The sequence below is a fragment of the Trematomus bernacchii genome, unplaced genomic scaffold, assembly GCF_902827165.1.
Source record: "Trematomus bernacchii unplaced genomic scaffold, fTreBer1.1, whole genome shotgun sequence".
NCBI lineage: Eukaryota > Metazoa > Chordata > Actinopteri > Perciformes > Nototheniidae > Trematomus > Trematomus bernacchii.
This window is the reverse complement of record NW_022987851.1, coordinates 816,456-839,493: the sequence shown is the minus strand read 5'-3', so window position 1 is coordinate 839,493 and position 23,038 is coordinate 816,456. Positions and strand designations below refer to the sequence as shown.

The 23,038-nt window shown below is 40.1% G+C and overlaps 1 protein-coding gene across 1 annotated transcript; it reads left to right on the top strand.

The window, feature by feature from the left end:
- Positions 1 to 692: 692 nt before the first annotated feature.
- On the top strand, positions 693 to 17,769 carry wsb1 (WD repeat and SOCS box containing 1). Its single transcript, XM_034112977.1, has 9 exons — positions 693 to 1,087; positions 2,455 to 2,623; positions 4,065 to 4,348; positions 5,588 to 5,719; positions 6,021 to 6,121; positions 8,529 to 8,701; positions 13,643 to 13,756; positions 14,795 to 14,902; positions 15,675 to 17,769. The coding sequence occupies exons 1-9, from the start codon at positions 1,045 to 1,047 to the stop codon at positions 15,835 to 15,837; spliced, it is 1,287 nt and encodes a 428-aa protein (XP_033968868.1). The 5' UTR covers positions 693 to 1,044; the 3' UTR covers positions 15,838 to 17,769.
- Positions 17,770 to 23,038: the final 5,269 nt, after the last annotated feature.

Here is a 23,038-nt window from a genome sequence, read left to right as displayed (position 1 = left end):
ATTTTGTAAAACTGCATCTCTAAAATAACTGTTCACATTACAATAAAGAAGGTACTTCAGTGAAGTAGGCTAAATATGTTTTTGTATACAAAATGTATTCCCACAAAGATCAGCATTTTAACTTGATCTTAAATTAACACTGCAATATTGAAGGAGGTCAACTAATGTTCAACCTTAAATGTATGGATAATGGAAGGAAAATCTGTCTTAAAGTAAAAAGGTAAAACCCGGAACACATAGTTGAACATGAAACCTAATTAATAAAGAGGCTGTTATAATTAAGATTGTGTAAGTTATATACATTTATTTGAAGCTATTTTAGTTTTTATTAATGATTAAGTTTCAAGTATATTGTTTAAAGTGTAGCCGACTGTTTAATTTGCTGTTCTGTGTTGGAATATTTAATATGTTCAATTTAGTGCATATCTTTGGCACAACCAAATGTATGAGATCTGTAGGAAAAATGTTATTTGCTCATGTATTAACATTTCACATAGTATGGAATTATTTATTTCTACCAAAGACTGTATAAAACATAAATATAAATGGCTTTCACATAAAATATGTGAAATACCACAGGGTGGCGGTAATGGTAGTACAATGAAAGAATTCCAGGGGGAGGCGTTAACAGTTTTACCATGGAAACGGTGATGACGTAGGATGTTCTACGTCACTCCTCCTCTTGATGAACATCAGCCTGTGGTTAGAAGCCATTGTACTACCAGGGTCCGTACTGCACCCAACAAAAGCAAACTCTACAGTTTCATGTTAAACCGGTTTTTGTTACCTGAGCTGTTTGAATATAGAACTGGAATTTGAACCGTAAAATAAAGCAAATTATCGACAAAAGTAAAGAAAACGAGAGGTTCACAAAAAGCGAACGACGACTGATTTTTCCACCAGGGAAGTTAACGCTCGGCGAAGGGATACAACCGACATCGGAGGAGGAAGAACTGCGGTCCGCTCCAGTTGCTAATTTCCTCTATTTTTTTCCGCTTTACATTCCGTGCTTGGCTTTTCTCTTAGGTCTGTGCCCTTATTTAGATGGCGGCAAGCTTCCCAGACTCTGTAAACGAAAATGATATAGGTAAGTCCAACCCGTTACCGTTTAATTGTTGTTCTCAACGGTTCTTTCAAACCTTAAAAATGCAACTAACTAGCATGTGGGTGTGTAACGTAGTTAGCTCGTTTAGCTTGTGTTCAGTGGTCTTGCGTGATGTGCAGTCTCGGGGCTTAGCATCACAGCTAGCTCTCAGTTTAGCTTTCTTCATGCCTTTTAGCGTTAGCACCGTCTCAGTTAGCGAGTGCTTTGTTTAATCAATCTATGTATATAACGTGTGTGTGACTGTTTTGTCACTGTCCACGCTTTGTTTATTTTCAAGTAGGTCAATGTTTGATTTTTGTCATGCTGGGTTCTTGGTTAAAGCGTCCCTCCCCCAACAGCCTAACATCAGTGTGAGTGATACATGGTCCGACACGTAGTTCACGCTTCTTGTTAAAAAATTGAAAACTAACCATTGATAGTTTCTACTTAAAATACATATGCATTTGAGTAATTGCATTAATTACGTAACCTAGCATTTTGACAATTTCCAGTGGTGTATTAGAATACCTTTTATTTGTCCCACAGAGGGGAAAGTTGCATCGTTACAGCAAAAGTGAAGAGCGAATAATGGCAACATATTAAGAGGCATGCATAAAATATTAAAGATATAAATGGAAATTACACAAATTACAAAAATACACATCCAGGTGGACAATAAAAAGCACCAGTAACAGTATTTATAAAAAAATACATAAATGTAGCATACAGTAGTGTGAAATCAGAGAAGCTATGTACATTTCTCAAGTACTGTACTTGAGTACAATTGTGAGATACTTGTACTTTACTTTTAGTATTTAAATTAGTTGTTTCTTTGTACTTGTACTCCACTACAATTCAGATGTAAATAGTCACTTTGTGGATTTGGATTAATAATGTGAAATATAAACAAAAATAAAACCATTCTATAGTCACACCTGTTGTAAATGCACAATCTACCCTGCAGCATACCAAGTGATTCAATTTAGCTGCACCTTTACCAGCTTTGATAAATGCATCAATAATTATAATCATAACATATGTTATTCTGGAGTGGACCAATCTGCATAATGACTATTTTAACTTAGGTATTTTAAGTATATTTTGATGCCAATACCTTTTGTATTTGAGAAACATTTTGAATGCATGACTTTTACTTGTGAAAGAGTATTCCTATTCTGTTATTCTCTGACCATTTCTCTTGTAAAGTTTCCCCACCTGTTTTTTGTACCAATATTATGTTTGACATAGTTAGCCAATCAGATGCCCGCATCAGTGACAAGCCCTCTCATGCCTCTGAGTGAAGAGGTTACTTTGGGATGTTTGGAAATCTTTTGATGGGTGTAGCTGACGCAACAGTCTTCTTCTTCTAGGAAAGGCAAAGTTCATCGGTGAACTCCTGGTGCCTGTTGCTCCCTTTGACCAGAAGTCTGGACGAGAGACGTGGACAGTAGCCTTTGCACCTAATGGTTCCTACTTTGCCTGGTCTCAGGGGCATCGCATTGTGAGGCTCATTCCCTGGGCAAAATGTCTGAAGAACTTGTAAGTACCCTTAGAAACTGCAAATCACTCAGTTACTCCCACTAAACAGTGTGTAGGAATCAACCTCAGGGCTTTAACAACACAGGCTGTTAAAAGAAAGCCAACAAAAAACATAAAGGACACAAGATTTTGCACGTGGATTTTATTTTCAAATGTAATTACCTTATCTGCAGTAAGGTAAATTATTGTAATTTAGTAAACCATCAATTTCCACTGAGAAAAGAAAAAGCTGAACTTTGATGCAGATAGTATTATGCCAATTGCTGACCTGTTGCTTTCGCAGGCTGTGTGCAGAATTATTCTCAAACATGTATTTCTAGCACTTGCTTGATTCAGCATACTTTCATGCTCACAACTTTTAGAGTTTGTCCTGATAGGAAAGGTTAAGAAAGATACGGAGAAGCAAAACTCTTCCACTGCTCCTCTGCCTGGACATGTGGCTTTTATTATTGACTCCCTTTCTGCTTAATGGGCCCTTTTTCTTTCCACTCAATAGGGCCTTGTGACTCTCACACTATCTGTAAAACAAGTGCAGAACACATTTTCCATGAGCCTGGGTTGGTCCGCTTAATCAACGCCAACTGTGATGACATTTGTTTTCACTACAGCCTCGCAGCAGTGAATAGCTCACTGAGTGTGTCTGTGCTGGAGACTAGATGGAACATCTCAGCTTTTGTTTTTAGATTTTGGTGCCTTAGGAGCTGTGTTTTGGAGTTTAGTTTCACTCCTGTGTTCCTGTTGTGATTTCACATATTCACTTCGCTTCAAAAATCCCAAAAATTCAGCAGCATGTCTTTTTCCAAAATTAAATTACTCTTTTCTTTTTTTTTACTCCAAATACCCTACAGCTTATTAAGCAATAAGCAAATTCATGATGGAAACCTTTACCATATCTTTGCGCAAAAGGAAGTGTGCATCCACTCATGGATGAGAAGTTATAGGAAATGCAATGTGATTATTGCAGAGTTAGCTACACTTCAGTATTAATGATATAACTAAATAAAGAGCCCCCATCAACAGATGTGGAAGTATTTTTGACTATTTAGTCATTCAGTTTTAAGACCAACTGCTCATCTTGACTGTCTCTCAAAAAAATTGAACTGTTGAAACAACTTCAAACATTCATCTGCTACTCAGTAGTATGTATCTAATACCTAATATATATATATATATATATATATATATATATATATATAATTCCAATAACTTGTATATAGACTCTATTGCACTATTCCACATCATAACTTTATTTTATTTTATAACTATTATTCTTTTTGTATTGCTCTTGCTCTTATTGTTATGTTATTATGTTGCATTGTTGGAGAAGCCTGTGACATAAGATTTTCAACTACATAATTACTCTGTAACTATGTCAGATTGACAATAAAGAACCTTGAACCTTGAACCTCTTGTGTCTTTTTTCCATTCTCTGTCACTGCAGTTCAATCGGTCACAATGGAGAGGCCACCAATGCCTCGAGCCCTCGCCGTTTGTCCCGTCAGAACAGCAACGGGGGCCAGGAAATCCAGACGGCCGACGAGCCCCTCGAACACACCATCGACTGCGGTGACATCGTCTGGGGCCTGGCCTTCGGCTCGTCCGTCCCCGAGAAGCAGAGCCGCTGCGTTAACATCGAGTGGCACCGCTTCAAGTTCGGTCAGGACCAGCTGCTACTGGCAACGGGCCTCAACAACGGTCGCATCAAGATCTGGGATGTATACACTGGTGAGGAAATAGCTTCATGAGTTTGTTATCAGATGAGGTAATATTGATCTGCAGGAATGAGTTCCAAAACCCTGGAATGAGTTAACATTTTAGCACTTTTGGTTCCCTCGTCTTGAAGTCAATAGCCGCGTTCACACCGGAGTACTTTTCACCGTACTTTTCGCGTTTAGTTCCGTTAGTACCCCTTATGTCGCGTTCACACCAAAAAGAGCACTTAATCTCGGGAACTTTTACCCCCATTTTTAGTGCCTGCTGAGAGATGGTACTCTCCTGGGGGGAAAAAGTGCCCCAGTTCTGATTGGCTGGGCGAATTGCAAACCACGCCCCGTACAACTCTGAAATGTTTTGTAGAGCCGCCATTTTATTATCCTGGCATTAGCATTATTAGCATTAGCATTCACCCAGTGCACAAACGCAGAAAGACTAACTTATGGCAACACAAAATAAAACATGGGAGCGGTGGAGATGAGGAGGTGTCGGCGTTCTGACGATTTACTCGGAAGAAGCTGCTGGGAGTCCCAGCAGCTTCTACTGAAGCCAGTCCCCAACTCCGGGGACTTCCGGCCGTGGACTCCGGGTGGCAGTATACACCGTGAAGTGGTTTGCGGCCTGCCAGTAAACCCAAAGCAGAAGAAGAAGTGACGTCAGCGGCTCATTTGCGTAATCTTCCCTCAGGGAAAAGTACTCCGGTGTGAACACGATCTGTACTAAATGCCCTGGGGTAATAAGTGCCGGGGCACTGAGTGCCGGCACTAAATACGGCAAAGTACTTGGTGTGAACGCACCTAATGTTTTTTTCGCGTGTTTTGTTAGCTTCCAGTCATAAGGTTTCTGGTTAAGACAAGCTTAAGAGATTTTCACGCTTTGTTTTATGACATAAAATACGTCAGTAAACTCGTTAATCGTCTGAAGCTCTTATGTGTCTTTAAAACAGCACTAGGTAAGCAGCTAAATGAGACTACGTAACCTCATCACATCGAATCACCTTTAGATTAGTGGTGTTTACAATAAGTCATGTGACTGTGATGTAGTTTGTGTATAGCGTTAATTCTTTACTTACACTTTTTAAGGCCTGTAGGTGTGCATTACCAGAACAGAATAGGAGTTCTTGCTGCTTCTTTTAAACATTTGTTTTCTGACTTTTTGTGTTGCACAATCGTTCGGCTTGAGTGAGGGGTAGCTTTACTTCACTATGGATGAGTTTTTCATGATTTCTCGGTTTCCTTTGTCTCTTTGCAGGAAAACTCTTGCTGAATCTGATGGATCATACTGAATTAGTGCGAGACTTGACCTTTGCTCCCGATGGCAGTCTCATGTTGGTGTCTGCCTCCAGAGATAAGACCCTCCGCGTGTGGGACCTCAAAGATGATGGTATGTTTCTTTTAGAGGTGAATTAGATCTGTACCCTTTAAATGTCAAATGGTGCCCCATAATCCCTTTGCAATGCACTTAAAAATGGACCCATTATGTGGCCATCCTGCTAGCTAAATGAAACAAAATCAAATTTCATTGATATGGTCAAATGTAAAAAGATTACACATTCGTCTCAGCATGCTTAAACTCCCAGGCTTAAATAAAAAGTTACAATCGCTATAGAAAATAATTTTGTTTGTGACAGTGAAGTACTCTGTGTCCTGCTCCTGCCTGAGATAACGTTGTTTGTGTTTCCTAGGTAACATGGTGAAGGTTCTGCGGGGGCATCAGAACTGGGTGTACTGCAGCGCCTTCTCCCCTGACTCCTCCATCCTGTGCTCAGTGGGTGCAGGCAAAGCAGTATGTACACAAGTTCCTCTTTACTTATTTTGATGTAATTGATAGCCAATCAACTTACAAATGCCCCGCCCACCCATTCCCCCCTAAGAACAAACTGCTCAGTGTCATGATAAGTTGTGCCTTCTGTTTGGTTTTGTTTGCAGTGCAAAAAACATGCTTTTGGTGTTCTGAAGTTTGCATGCCCAGCAGACCACTGTTTCACTATTGTTATATAGCTAAATTATAGTGTGAACATGTATGGTAAACTGGTTACATTTTATAATTCAGCTACAACTGAAATAGGTCTGCACAATTAATGGAAATATTATCGGTATAATGATGTCTATTAGTGCATTATCCAGATAGCAGTAAGCGCAATATTTGGTAAAAATGTAATTTAAGTATTGCGTAATCAAAAATCCATTGTTTGGTACAGGGCATTTGAATACAAATTAAACCATGATCATTTACATTTCTGTTCAATGCTAATTAAAAAAAAAATTATCAGGGCCTGTAATATATCAGAATTGTATTTCTGTTGAAGTGGGGGGAACCAAACAACATTTTTAAATCATTACATAAGGGGAATCTTCAAATATATAATGGCAGCTTTGAGACAATTGTGACCTCGTGTTAAACCCTGCATACGATCCAAGGGTCAGATTTAAAATTCATTACATTTTGAATTGATTTTCCATATTTCGTCAGCACTTACCTCAGATATGTTTCTGGATATTGATCCTGTAGACCGGTTCCCCCCCGCCCATCAGTTGACTTTATGCACTGTTGCAGCTCTAGATCAATGTGCTCATGGTTGTTATTGGTGGTAGTAGCTCTGTTAGGCTGTGTGTGTCCCTACAGTGTGTGTCTTGCTCTCCCTGTCACAGGTGGTGGCAGAGCTCAGTGTGTGATTGGTTTTGAAGGGAGCGCCGCGCTGACATTTTGAGCAGCCGGTGTAAACCGGGGACGCACAGGGCGCATTGCCCCAAGGCCAGGGGCAGCCTGGCACCACCCTGTACGTAGGTGCTGCTCCGTGTCTGTCTACCTCTGCTGTTGCAGTCCCTCTATTGATTTTTAATTTCAGTTTCAGTTATTAAATACTCCCTCTATCCCCCCTTCACCCCCACCTATCTTCCTTCACCCCCACCCCCCCATCCTAAGTAGCTCCATCCGTCCACTGTCTGCACACACTTCTCTTTTGTTGCTAGGATTTCTTTAACTGTTAGTATAAGTGTTTCCCTAGTAGCATACTGTGTAGCATTGTTGTGCCGCTAATGGAAAATTCATAGAAAACAGTTTAACCAACAAGCTGCACCCCCCCCCCCCCTTCTTTACTGTAAATGATTTGCAAATGTTACACAAACCCCTTTCTCTGATGGAAGCATGGTGCAGGTTAAGGATCTAAATAGAAATGTTACATGTGTCTTTACGGAGCACTGTCTTAAAAATTGCATAAGAGCTAAGCTGTTATTGAGAAAACATTCGACAAATTGGCCAGTAGTGTTTCCATCTGCGGTTCTCCTGGGGCTTTTGTCTGCTTCAATAAAAAGTATGACAGCTCTTGGCAGCAACAGTGGAACAAATTTAACTGCAGTACTCCATCAGCTCACTTGTGATGAACGCAGCTTAGAAATGTAACGGCGAAAATAATGCTAATGTTGCTAATGCTAACTGTAACTTAAATGAGAACACTAGCTAGTCGAGAAACGTAACTCTTCGTCTGCATGTGACTGTTATAAGTTTTATGTAGATTATTAACTGGATTCGTTAACAAGCATCACTTTAAAGCATTTTCGATTTTTGACGAATTAACAGTGACATGATTTTGGGGCACAAATATCATATTCTGACCATCACTGGTTCTACAGATGATTTAACGGGTGTGTGCATATGTGTTTTTGCCAGAGGTATCAACCCTTTGGCCATAAAATATTCTTTTCTCTTGCAGTATCTGTCTCTTCATAGGCTTCTGCCGGAGCTGCGAGCCTATTGTAAACAGTGAACTAAAACTCTGAAAGGGGAAACCAGTGGAGTAACTTAATGTTACCTTAAGTTTCTACTTGTTTTATTTCTTTTTTCTCTCTATTTTTTACTTGAAATTTTTTAATAATATATTAAATATGTATAAATTCAAATGATTGTGCTTTTAAAGCTATTATGTTAATGTAGGTGTAGTAGTTGTATTTTGATGTAGCCTTGCTGCTTGTGTAGCATGTGCTCTTTTGTTTTTTGGGCCTGGTTAAAGGTTGCATAACAATGACACTGAGCATAACTTGACTGTTTAATTGCTTTAATTCCTTCTGCTTAATTTAAATTTTTAAATGCTAAATGTGTATGTAGTAATGATTAAGTGTAAAGTAGCACATCTGTTCTGTCATGTCTCTCAAATCCTTGCATCGACTCTAACAATCCTCTCTTCCCGTTGCAGGTGTTCCTATGGAACATGGATAAGTTAACCCTGATCCGGAAGCTGGAGGGGCACCACAATGACGTGGTGTCCTGTGAGTTCTCCCCAGATGGGGCGTTGTTGGCCACCGCCTCTTATGACACCCGTGTCATCGTATGGGACCACCACAAGGCCACTATCCTGCTGGAACTCGGGTAAGAAAATAACAGGCTACCCTGCAACGCTTTTATTACCCATCATTGCACTGGTCAGGGTGGTTTAATTCCAGTATTCCCATTAGCAACTGACAAATTCATTTAAAAGTATTGGGGGGGGGAGAAATCACTTTAAAGCTGTGTTCTTTATGATACTTAAACGTTTTCTTCAGCAGGACGATGTCCACTGATTAACACCACTTTTATGATAGTTAGAACTCAAATGTGATTGCCAGAAGTAATTAGCTAAAAAAAGCTATCTAACGGTCGCACAACTTAACGCCAACACTGCTAAGCTAAATGCGGCTAATGTTTATCGTGATAACGTTTGTCTCATTTAGCCACTTGTTAGCAACCGCCGCTCCAAAAACCCATAGAAGCTTTAAACATTCACCAGTGCAGTGTTTACTGACATATTTTATGTTGTTGAACGAAACGTGAAAATCTCTTAACCTGTATTAGCATACATTATTACATTAATAGTTATGTTACTATTATGCTATTATATACTTTATATATTGTTATAATAATTTATTATATATAATTTATATATATATACTATTATACTATAATATTATATATATTTATACATATAAATATAGTATATATTATATATATATAATAGTATATTATATATATTATAGTATAATTTATATATATAAATTATTATATATATTATACTATTATTATACTATAGCTATTGCTATTATTATTATTACATTATTATTATTACATTTGCCCCGCGGGCGGGGGCAAAAACGCAACATGTGCAAGAACCGGCGTCTGAGGGCTTCTTAACATTTAACAACCTATAGAGTGGCGAAGTCCCTCCCCTTCCGGTGGACCTCCATGGGACCTTATTTCGGAAAAATTATGTATTGAAGTCAATGGAGAGAGAAAGATTATCTTTCGATCCCGTTTGAATTGTGCCACGAATTACACATATGATGTTTGTCAATTTAAAAGATAATTTTCAAGTAAAAAAAAAAGAAAATGTGTCGTAAAACTGTGAAGTAACACATTTGTTTGTGTGAAACGCTCAATGAACTACATCTCTGGTCAACAACACACGTCACCAAGATGGCCGTCACTACTGTCTTGTCAACAAAACGATTGACTATCCTCACTATCACCACAATGAAACACGTCCTGAAGAATGTCATGCAAAGCTGCCTGCCTGCCTTCCTTTGATTCTCTCTGAACTGCCTGGTCGTTTTAATGTTTAATGTCAACCATTTGTGCAGATAGCATGAAGTAGAGAAGATCGTAGATGCTAGCGTTAGCGTTAGCATTTCTCCCCCGGGCTTAAATTGTGTATTATAGAATGATCACACCGGTGACAGTACTCTTCAAAGGGTTCACGAAATATGACGACTACTCTTACTGTTTAACATTTTGGGTTACTTAATGTTACTTCATGTTAAGGCTAATAAAAATGACAAGGCTGTAATGCTAACTAACGTGCTAGCTACTAGCTAGCTTGATCCAGACACTCCTGGTCCTTTCATCAGACGGGAAGTGAAAGAACGAGCAAGACCCATTGCTGGTATGATAACAACCTGGTACTAAGCACACAGGCATCTTGTTAAAGTTATCTTATCTTAGCCAGCGCCATATAGATAGATGATATCTATATGGCGCTGATCTTAGCTATCTCTTAGTGGAGGAAAACAATTGTGACATCACTTACGCAACTCTGGGATTTGTAGTCTTTCTAGTTGCGTATTTTTCATAGTCTTATATTTCAAGAGTTTTACGACAAACTGTGACTTTTTTGACATGGAAATGATTTTTTAAGATTGACAAACATCATATGTGTAATTCATGGCACAATTCAAACGGGATCGAAAGATACGTTTTCTCTCTCCATTGACTTCAATACATTATTTTTCCGAAATAAGGTCCCATGGGTCGGAAGTAGATGGGCGTGACTTCGCCACTCTATTAATGTGTCATACCCACTTAACGGGAAGAAACTCAGCTAACGCTGACGATATGAACCATTTTTACCAAAACACAACTCTAACGCCGAGCGTCTGAATTAGCCCCGAGCGAAAAAATGCTAACGCACTTGGCACAGAACTCACGTTATAAATACTTTATTACTTATCGGATATGCACAAACAAGATATCAGATTTTAAAGCTGAGATTCCACAGATTCTAGAGCAGGGGTGGGGAACCTTTTTCCTCTCAAGGGCCATTTCAATTTTTACAACATCCTCCAGGGCCGTACAAATTATTGACCTCTGCTTAAAAATACTAAAATCACAGCCCATTCATTTTGCCTTTCTTTCATGCTGTGCAAAGAAAAAGCAACCTCTTAATCCAGATATCTTACCATGACTCGCGCATGCACGTGCACGGTTGTGGCATGACCAACAAAACAGAAAGATATGGACACAAGATGTGTGCAAATGTATTTAGTTTCCTATCCATGAACATGATTTACCTAACCTCCTCTAGGGGGTTCTGGATCTGGTGCACTTTGAGAGCAACATTAGGAGATGGATACATCTCTCAACATATGAAACGGAACTGTAAACAGATTTATTTTTCTTTATGGATATTTTACAAATCACTCCCCTTTCAAATTGTATTCTTGTTTATTAATAACAACTTTTTTTTACTGTCATATAGTATTTTATACCCGTTTACTTTATTCTCTTATTTTTTTATAACTATAATGATCATATAAAGATGTGCCTTTACCTCACTGGTTGGTGAAAAAGCTTCTTATATTCGTTAGCATAGCTAGCTAACCAGATGCTAATAACAACAAAGGTATTGACTGTATGATCAGTATGACAGATGAACAGATCGCCACTGGGCTTTCAACTAAAGACACAGCCACGCAGAAACTGCGGCATGTGTACGGCTCCTTATGGGTACTGCAATTTCTGAAGTGGCGGAGCGGCGTTCTGGTGCTCTCCGGCAGAACTGCACCCCTGTCAGACGAGACATATGACACGTTAGGCTCGTGTTGTGTTCAAGGACCCTGACCTTGGCCAGGAAAAACAGGCACTCGCTTTTTGAATTCTTTTGCAGTCTAGATTTCTTTAATTTTCTTTTTTTTGCGTGTGTTTATAAATTACCTCGAGGGCCGTATCAAATGGTCCCGGGGGCCGGAGGTTCCCCACCCCTGTTCTAGAGGTATAAGTATCATCACTGTGCGACCAAAACTTGCGGCAGCTCTGGCAAACCCAGACAACACACAGCCTAGCTTTACTGAGCCAAAACGGCAAATATGTCTTACCTTTGCTGTTTTTCTGATCAAAAGTTGTGTTCAATGGCATTAAAATTAGAAAAACGCTGCTGAAGGTTAATCTTGATACAGGGCAGGGTTTCCGCTAGGATTTTTTCTTGCCGGTCAAGTGTCCGGAAATAATTGATTTTTTACCGGACAAATTTGAAACTTACCGGTCATGTTTCAATAATAATAATTGTGTAGCAGAGTTTCCGTTAGCAGGTAATTACCGGACTATGACCGGATATGCTGATGTTTAAAACTCAGTTAATGGGGCTCATTTTTATATTGCTTCAGTTTATAATCGTAACAGATCGAAAAGTTCAGATTCATTTTTCAATAAATGATGCGCTTCCACAAACAACATAATTATTACATTCAAACAAAGTACTTGTAGTAGATGAAGTACATTATTCAAAAGTTTACATTAACTTTGAATAATAACACGGGAGAAACGGATCCTCTCTTTTCCTCTCTCCCTCTCTCCCTCTCTCCTGACAGCCCGTCAGTTTCTCATGCAGCTCGCTAAACTGTGGGCGGGGCTTCAGGTGATCAGAGCTGCGTGTCTCCGTCAGACTCAGCAGCAGCTGATCTGATCTCTCTCTCTCGTCCGGTTATACTTCACTCGAGTTTATGTCCATATCGATCAGCTCCTGCTCTCCTGATCGGCCTTTATAGAGAGCACCGATCAAACTATTAAGAGTGAATATCGGCCGATAATGATCGGCGGCCAATCGATCGGAGCATCCGTTTTTCTTTTTTGGACGGACACTATAATTTACGTTTTTTTACTATGTTCAATCTGAATTTACTTTAAAATAAAAACATCTATATTGATTCTGACTTTTCTACATCCAACTTATCATTGCTTTGTGAAAAAAGATTATTAATTTAACCCTTTTTAAGAAGTGAAGTTATAGTCATTTGTTCTGGGAATGTCATTTTCGAGCCTGAGACCTGAAAAACAGGCTTGGGGCTTAACAGGTTAACCTGTTAAGCCAAACGCAACATCTTGCAAGAAACACCGTCTGACGCAGAGTTTCCGGTCAACATGTCCGTTAAAGTTTAAATCTTCCGGACAAAATGAGAAAAGTGCTGGTCAAAGGTCTTTGTTATTTATTGAGCTTTAAAACAAATTGATATGATTCGATATTATCTCCCGTCAGATTAGACTTCACTCGTGTTTATGTCCATATCGATCAGATCTAGCTAGTTCTAGCTAATGATATGACTACCTGCTTATCAAAAGACACCTAAACAATAAGCGTCGCTATGCAACCGGGTGAGGCCGCAAAGTATAGCGCAGCATTATGCATTTGTTTACATGCCCACCGGAACCCCGAGGCATTACCAACAGATCAACGCACAATCAACCCATACAGGACATCTCTTTCTCCACATTAAATGTTAGACATTAGAATTGACTATTCTTGTCTGTCACATACTATTCTTGTTTGTCACATACTCTTCTTGTCTGTCACATACTCTTCTTGTCTGTTACATAAGTGGTGCAACTGAGTAGTAAAATCCTAGGACTCATTCCCGCACCACTCCATTGCAAAACCCAGACTCTACTGAAGTGTTCAGATGTGTTATTTCTTTAGAAGTTATATGCTTATCAATTGTAAAGGGAAGTTCTGCACCAACTGTTTATGACACTAATACTGTTTCTAAGCCCCTGCTCTCCTCTCTCCAGCCATCTTTTCCCTCCTCCATCACCCATTTTTGCCGGGGGGGCCAATGACCGCTGGGTTCGCTCTGTGAGCTTCTGCCCTGACGGCCGCCACCTCGCCAGCATCACTGATGACAGGTACGACACAGAATCAGAGTTAAAGTTACATTCATTGACCTGTTGTTTTACTTTATTTCTTTACCTCTATCTCTGTGTTTTGTTTGTTTGTTTGGTTAGGGTTTTATTGCTTTCTCACTTTCCTTATGAGGAAGATCTGATCATTTTTCGGGGAAACTTTAAAAATGTGAAGTTGTTGACTTCGGTAGAGAACATTTCATTCAGTTAACGCAGGCTGATATTTAAACAGCATGGCGCTGCAGAAAAGCTTCACTGTGTGCTTCTGCTTGTTTTTAAATCTCGCAGAGAGTCATGAGTGTTAATGGGACGAGGGAGAAAAGAGCTACTGTATGCTGGTGTGTTTGGATAGGTCACATGACTGTCACAAGGTAGTTAATATCTGTGATGGCTGACGGCTGGGTAGTTGGCAGATACATGTTGAGAAGAGAGGCAGGAAGAAGCTCTGGGAAGTGGCAACTGTGGGGAAAAAACAGAGCTCTCCCACTGAAAGTATTTCAGGGAGGACACTGCCAGACATGGTTTATGTAGCAACAATTGAATGTAGGGAATCAGTAAATACATTTAATGAAACGTAAGATTCATCCATCAAGCAAAAAACTATTGCAAAATTGTTAGGAATCTACAGAAGGGGATTAAGACCACATGAATAAATATCTAGTTCCGACATAAGGTGATATTTATTTTCCTTTTTTTATTCTGAGGAATAGTCATAATTGCGGCTGAGTGGGAACAGGGCTGCCAGGCACACTGAATCTTCTCCTGGCATATCTTATCTAAAAGGAAGGTCAAGTGAAAGTACCTCCCAGATGGGAAAACAGTCTTTCACTGGCATTAATCAAGTTATTTATGGAAATGTACTGCAAGCCCGTCAATGAGAGTTCATTGCAGGGTCAAATCATTAAAACACAAGGAATATATATAATTCAAAGTTTATAATTATGTTTAAATTACATTTAAATGTCAAAATATTGCTTTAACATCAAGTTTCCAGTGTTTGTACTGGAATGTGACAGCAGTGTGTTTTCTGTCTCTGCTCAGAATGGTGCGTTTCTGGAGCATCGAGGAGAAAGCCCCTCAGGCCATCGGCTCCCTCTCTAACGGCCTCTGCTGTGCCTTCTCCGCTGAAGGAAGTGTCCTTGCTACTGGGTAAGGCGCTGTCACTCCGCCCTGAACACACACACACACACACACCTTATTGACTTCTGCAGAGGAACCATTTTCCTGTCTTTTATCACCGCTTGCTGGCTTCATTGGCAGGCACCATGCATTCTCTGCTGTTTTTAGATTTGCTAAATTCACTGGCCCAATTCCAAACCGACCCCTACCACCTCCCACTCCATGACTAAACTGTCTGTAGTCACACACCCAGCTGAATGAGGCTCCTTTGTGGAGGGTGTAAATACAGCAGCAAGCTTCAGAACAAAATTCCCTCTCTTCGTCAGAAACAAAAACTGTCGCAACTTTCCGTAAAGATGGTTTAAAATCAGCATTGCTCCAACCAATTCTAACACAAAACAGCCATTTCTTTTAGATCCCATGTTTATGAGCTGCTTGGTTATAGCAAGAGTCACTGTACATATAATAAACCTTGCAATCAAATGAACACATCTACTGTTTTCTAGACTTTGGTATATATAATCATAAATAAAAAGTAAATTACAATGTAATCTTAAAGACCTCAAACTCCTACCATTCTACCTTATTTTGCGCCGTTGACAAGTAAATGTTTGCACTGAACTATTTGTACATGGCGCGTTTCATGAGGGACATAAAACAGCGTAGCACATGGTCAGGTAGGGCAGGTGGTTAATCGGGACAGATGTTAGGGGTGGTAGGGGCCAGTTTTGGAATGGAGCCCCAGTGTGGTTATGATGCATCAGTGCCCTTACCCTCAACCTGTTTTCTTGTTTGTTTTTAGGACTCGTGGCGGTAGTGTGCTCTTCTGGGAGTGTCCTCGTAGCGTTGCCAGTCTGCAGCACATGTGTAGGATGTCTATCCGCCGGTTGACTACCACCCAGCAAGTGGAGACGCTGGCCATTCCTACACCGCTCCGTGACTACCTGACCTACAAAATCATTTAACCCCCCACCCCTACCCAGGACCACCAGCTGACCCAACTGCACCTGTCACTGCAGCATCATGCTTAAAAACCAACAAAATACTTCCTGGAAAACCTTTTTTCATAGAACTTTGTTGAACAAATGCAATCAGGACAGAGAGAAAGAGATACTGAGACCCCCTCCTCCCCCCACTCACAGCAGGATATCGTGTTGTTCTGTAAATATTTATTTTCATAAGTTCTTCAGTAGCAAGCACACCATCCATACCGGTTAAGTCAACATTTTCCGGGGCCTCCTGTCCTCCATTACATGCCTGTGTGCAGCCCCTCTTCCAGCTGCCTCAGCCAGGTTCAGTAACCCTTCAACTTGAAGGGGGCGTTGCACTTCATGCAAGTGCTGTTTGCAGGTGGGTCAGCAAAAGGGATGAGACGTGGGATTTTTTTTTAAAGATGCAAGATTTCAAAAGGCCAATGCTACATATGTGAACTGTAAAGTATCTTTACATTATCGCCATGGCATAAGAAAAGAACAGAGCCAAGCAGTTATTGTTCCCTCCCCGAAACATTTCAGCCAGTGAATGACAAGGAACTGAAGTGGAGATATGTCTTTGAAATATCTGTATTGGCTTCGCAAATCTTGTATCGGTCGGGGCAAAGGCAGCATTTCATTGGTCGGTTTACCAGAGAAGCACCATAGAAAGTTGAATTGTCTTCGTTCCTTTTGATCATTGTGTGACAGCCTTAGGGAACCGTTCACCAACTATCATTCCATTATGATTGTTGGTGGTGGGAATGCACATACTGTAGCAGCGAAGATGGTTCAGGCAGCAAATGGCTTCTGCTAAAGATTAACGAGGAAGGAAGGCATTAAACATGCGCTGGCCCCAGGCCTACAAGCATTGTGTTGAAGTGAGAAACCCTCAGTGTAAACATAACATTGTTTACAAAAATCTCCACGCGGGATCTTACAATCCTGCAAGCTACCAAACCACGCTAACTGGCTGTCAACAAAACTTCCGTAAATTGCACAGAAAAAAATTGGTCCGACCACATGATGTAGGTGCAGTCTGCCCCCAAACATTTCTCAGTCTGGTGAGATAAATGGCAATAGTATGCTTGAATTTATTTAAGTGTGCGTGCCCCCCCCTCCCTGTTCTCAGTTTCATGTGATGTGTGTGTGTGTGTGTGTATAAGAAAATGTCTAAACAAGTTTTAAGCATTTGTTTCCCCACTTTGCCATTTATATCCTTTTTTTTTTTTTTTTTTTTTGGTCTTTGTCAACCTTATAAATGTGAAAGAGTCAACAAATGGTTACGCGTCTTACTGTTATAGCCCAGAGAGCTATTACATTTCCTTACAGATTGGACACAGTGGCAGCAGAAGTGTCACTTTATGTTGAAGTTACAATAAGATATTTTAGCGACCCTGAAATTAATTTAAACTCGGCTATCTGGTGTAAGAGCTTCATGTTCACTCTTGATAGAAATGTATTCACATGATAATCCACAATGACGCTTTATGGAGATACAGTATTCTAGGAGTCTTCTGTTTCTTGGTTGTCACTTTCACGTTGTGACATGAGATGTGAAGAAGGGAAAGTGAGCCTTTTGTTTTTCCTGTGTGTGTTTCTGTAGGGAGGTGGCTGCACATCAGCCGTCAATCATTTTGGCAATACGTTCTCTGACAGTCAGTGCTAATGCCAAAGGTTTTCATTTCCACTTTGTTTTGATAGTTTCCTGCTGAAATATCGAGCATGTCTCATGAAGGGGCTGAAGTGCTTCGTTATGTATATCCTTACCGGGGGTTGCATTACGTTACCATGGTGTTTGGAAAAACACAGTCCTGCCTCAGTGAGTTGCAGTATGAAGCGTTAAATAAATCAAATATATATGAATGTATAAAGGTAATTTTTCTTTGTGGGTTTGTTCAATAAAAGCTTTTTTGATAAAATAATGTGTGTGTATCCTGAAGACCTCTACTTTGAAACTTTCCCTGGAATCCTCATACATGAGTACATGTAGCTCCTGTAAATACTGTATTCCATGAATGAGTCCCGAACCCAGAAATGAGTTGGCATTTGAGCACATCAGGGTTCCCTGGTCTGGAAGTCAATGGGTTTTTTAATTCGTTTTTGGTAATAAGGTCTGTGGTAAACACAAGCAGATGAGATTTTTGACTTTTCCTTTACAATATAAAATTAGTTAGTAAAGGTTTGTAAATTCACCATTGGTGAACGTTTGAAAATGCACATGTCTTAAAAATGGCGGTGGCTCAACAGTGTCTATATGAGATGAGCAGATGACTAAACTCCATCACGCCAGACATGAGTGTATTTAGTTTAGCTTTTGTGAACGTCTGCTGCTTTTAGGTGTCTTTAAAAAGGAGGTTGCTCCCAAGTTATAATGAGACTAGTTAACGTCATCACGACTAATATTAGTCACTTTAGCTTAGCGGTGGTGATGTCAGGTCATGCGACCATGATGTAGTTTGTTAATAGCATAACGTTAACTTTTTACCTTGCAATTGCATTTACACTTCAACAATAATTTAAGTGGTGTTAATATGTGGAGATTATCCTGCTCAACAAAACGTGTATGTATTATAAATGTGTTTAACATTTATCTTAAATATCCCGAAATCCAATGGAAAATTCCAATTGGCTTTTTGATGAGGGAGCCCTCGCGATGCTATCTTCATGGTCGGCCTACAAAAATACGCGTTTACTGCACCACTCTGTAAACAGAAGAGTAACGGGAAGCTTTCCCATTCCTTTTTTCATACTAAACACTTAACATTGAATTGAAATGTATTGAACATACTTGTCCCTGTGATCATTTCAGAATACTCTATAGTTTCACTGATAGAAAACAATGCTTTGAGGGTGGTCCTCAAAATGTAAACAAACAGGAGTTATGAGATGTGAAATCATTCTTCTGTAATCCTACAAAACTGACAGCTCTAAACTGGTTTGGTTTACTTATTAATAGAAGTGTCTGTGAAGCGTGTATGGATCTTACTTAGTGAGGCATGGGACCATCCTTCTAACAAAGGAGTGGAAAATTACTAACACGCACGCACGCATGCACACACACACACACACACACACACTCTGCTATGCTCTGTGTCCACATGAGTTGTGATCGGGTTTATTATTGACCCGGCTGCTGCTCAGTGACATATTAAAGGGACAGTTCAATAAAAAGTTGTTGGTTTGCACAAAAGGCCATTTCAAAACATGTGAAACATCTACGTCAAATGTTTCTTGTGATAACTCGCTGACATGAGCAGAGCATTTCACTGTGACTCATTTATACCTTTCACCCATGCATTAATGATAAATCTTCTCTTAACGGGTTTGTGCAGACAAACCACACACAAGCTTATAAAAATATGGTTCAAATAATAAATAAACAGAAGAATAAAGCAAATACATAGAACTGTTACAATCAAACTATTTTTTTAACGATCAAATAGATAAAACACAACACATAATATATAAGAATCAGTAAAGCAGTAACATTACACATTTTTATAAAAGACAACAAAATAACACTGTCAAAGTTATTTTTTATTATTTCCGCTGATGGAAGTTCAGCACATTTACATTTTCCAGTAAACATATTTTTAATAATACTTTTAATGATTAAATCAAAAGGAAGATTTTTTTTGCGGAAATGTAGAAATCATCGGTCGGTCTCTGTGGAGAAATAATGGTATTGTGAGATATGAATGCAGTCATAAAAGGCATAAACCTGGAAGTTCCCCCTTTTGATTTCTGTTTTTGTTTTCAGTAAAATACATGTTTTATTTCAATTGAGCTACAAATTCGTTTTGATTTAATGTTACATTTACATCTGCATAGTGAATATTTAGACTACAGTAAGCCTACATGTTAATTAGTAAAGAAAATAAATGTGCTTGATGGAAGAGTAGCATTAAGAGAACACATTTAAATTGAGTGTTTTTTTTCAAGTCATAATCCAATCTAGGAAGCATGTCTGTGTTTTCTCTGTATGATCATCATGTGACATCCAGAGGATGTGACTCTCTCTCTCAGGCGTTTACACAAACAGAGGAAGTGAGTCATCGCTGTGTTATGGGCTCTCAAGGATAGGAGGGAGGTGCAGGCAGCAGCGATTTGATCCTACATCTACTGTGAATTCTTGTTATTTGTTTCTCTGCGCCTCACTTTAATTCCTAATATTCCTGACATGTTAATATCCGAGAACCCGAATTATCCATGACACAAGAGGATTGTAACCCCCCCCCCCCACAAACACACACACTAACACCAACACTGCAGCATGGAGCTGCTGTGGGGGGGGCATGTGAGGCATGTCAGACTGCATGCCTCCTCAAACATCTGCTCACTGTGATAAAACACACAACTGGCTAAAAGGTGTGTGTGTGTGTGTGTGTGTGTGTGTGTGTGTGTGTGTGTGTGTGTGTGTGTGTGTGTGTGTGTGTGTGTGTGTGTGTGTGTGTGTGTGTGTGTGTGTGTGTGTGTGTGTGTGTGTGTGTGTGTGAGATCATACCACTGCTAAAAGTCAAGGAGTTATAGTATGTAAGACTTCATTTGTCAATTGCCTTGTGTCCTAACAAAGAGGGAATAATACATAATGTCGCTAACACACACACACACTTCTTACAGTGTTTACTCTCACCAAAAGTTCAGTTTTGATATCCTCTCTTTTACTTTTCATGGTGACATTTTTAGTGTTGTTAGGCCAGGGAAACACCCTTCTGTTTTGGCTCTGTTTACTACAGGACAATACAAATGGGATTAGATTAATGGTCATGAAATGCTAACGGCACAGGAAGTACTGTAAGCTAGCCTGTTAGCGTTTTGTTCCCTGTATATGAAAGCTATGTTATTGACAATAATTGTACTACTGTACTGACACAAAATAAGTGTCATATTTCAGTTAATATTGAGCTGGTCATGAACAGTGTGTAATAACAGCCGTGTGTGTGTGTGTGTGTGTGTGTGTGTGTGTGTGTGTGTGTGTGTGTGTGTGTGTGTGTGTGTGTGTGTGTGTGTGTGTGTGTGTGTGTGTGTGTGTGTGTGTGTGTGTGTGTGAGATCATACCACTGCTAAAAGTCAAGGAGTTATAGTATGTAAGACTTCATTTGTCAATTGCCTTGTGTCCTAACAAAGAGGGGATAATAATACATAATGTCGCTAACACACACTGTTAGAAATTAAAATCAATGTTAATAGCATAATTGGTCTAAAATATATCGTCAGTTTTAAAAGCTGTTTTATTGTGAAAAAACCCGGAAGTTCTCAGTCTCAATGCCAAGCTTTTATTCTGAAAATCCTTCATATCCGGTCAGTACGTAGCATGTCGTAAAAGTGTTTCTAGGACTTCTAAACTAACGATTACAGCTGTTTATAAGGTATTAAATAGAAAGTCATGACAGAGATAATGAGGAGAAAATGCTTAAGGAAGTAGGCAGAGAATATCAATGTCGAAATCATCTGTGCTCTCGCGATATCGAACCGGCAAATGAGTAGGGAGGGCCCACTATTGCACAGTGGCAAACAAGAGGCTTGATTCCAGCAGATGGTCAACCTGGACCAACTAAAGTCCATAGACAAGCTGTGGTTGAATATGAGAATAAAGAATACCTACAACAGCAAGAAGCATGGGACAAAGCCGGACAACCCCCTTGGTATGGACCTGCTAAAAACGCAATCAAAAAAGCGGAAAAAAGACAAGCAACAGCTATACGTCTGCTGCACCATCTGAAATATGTCACCCAAGAATCGACAAGCGTGTATGAGCATCAAGACGCCGAACTGACAGCAACGGAAGACACCACAAAGACAATAGAAGAAGCTCCACTTAACCAAACGTCAAAGCTCTATCCAAGCTTGTCTGAAGCACCTCCTCCCTACATAACAGAAAAAAACCCTTTCCCCCACCCCTCCATACAAGCCCCAACTTTCGGCATTTTAGGCGGAATGTTGAATTTGGAGGGAGTCCCCACAGAAAGAACTGTCAAAGATTTGGATTATGAAATAAAGATGATACACAGTAAAGCTAACCTGCTGCAACAGGAACACAAACGCCTCATAGAAATGCAAGACTTGAGAAACATGCCTACAGACTACCAACTTCCGCAAAACAGATTACAAACACCCATGTCATTCCAGCCCCCCAAACAATCACAGGGGGCAGATCCATTACCAATGGCAACTCATGCAAATGCAACCGAGCATGACCTCTCCTTTCAATCACAAACGTTCAGAGAACAACAAGAACACAGAAAAGCTACAGACGGCAGATACGCTGAAGAAAGACGGAAAGCAGATGAAGCATACAATGACATTCTGGCAGAAAGGCAAAGGGAAGAAGATAAATACCAACAACGTCTGGCGCAAAGAGAAGAGGACCGATTCCAAGACATAATGGCAGATAGACAACGGAAAGAAAAGAGAGAACAGGAAGAACAAAGATGGGATGAACTACAAAAAACACGCCGAACTAACTACTCTCCTGACACAGACTACTATGACAATGACAGTACACATTCTGCAACCAGCAGACACTCAGTATACCCGGCACACTCACAGCAACAACTGACTCCTACGCCACCCACAGTAAACAAGAGAGGGGACGAAAACCACCAACAACACACTGGGTCAGGACCCATAGCTGGAAGACTCAGGGGAACTGCACATAGCATCATGCCGTTGATGGCAGCTGGAAACGGAAGATTTCAATACCAAGCATGGACTCACAGGGATATGGAAGATTTAGTGAACAAGCTACCTCCACTCACCAAGGGAGGTCAGAAGTGGGTGCATCAACTGGAGAAATACACTGTCCAAGACCACCTGTGCTTGGGAGACATGAGGGCACTGATCGGACGGATAGAAGGAAGACTAGAGGCCAAAGCAGTAGATTCCAAGGCCCAATGCACGCACGACCCAGATGACACTTCATTCAACTACATCAGGTCGAGCTATTGGGCTGCTATTCGACACATCTACCCGACAACACGCAGTTTACATGCCCTCACCAGCCTAAAAAAAAACATGGGGGAAGACATGCATGCCTTCTTGAAGAGATGTGAAGGAGTGTGGGAGGACTGCACGGGAGAACGACATGATCTTTCTCCATCTGTTGAAATGTTGTGGAAGAACGCTGTCATTAAAGCCCTTCCCCCATCAGTGCAGGCACGCCTAGAAGAAGTGGTGGGATTAGACGCTAAAC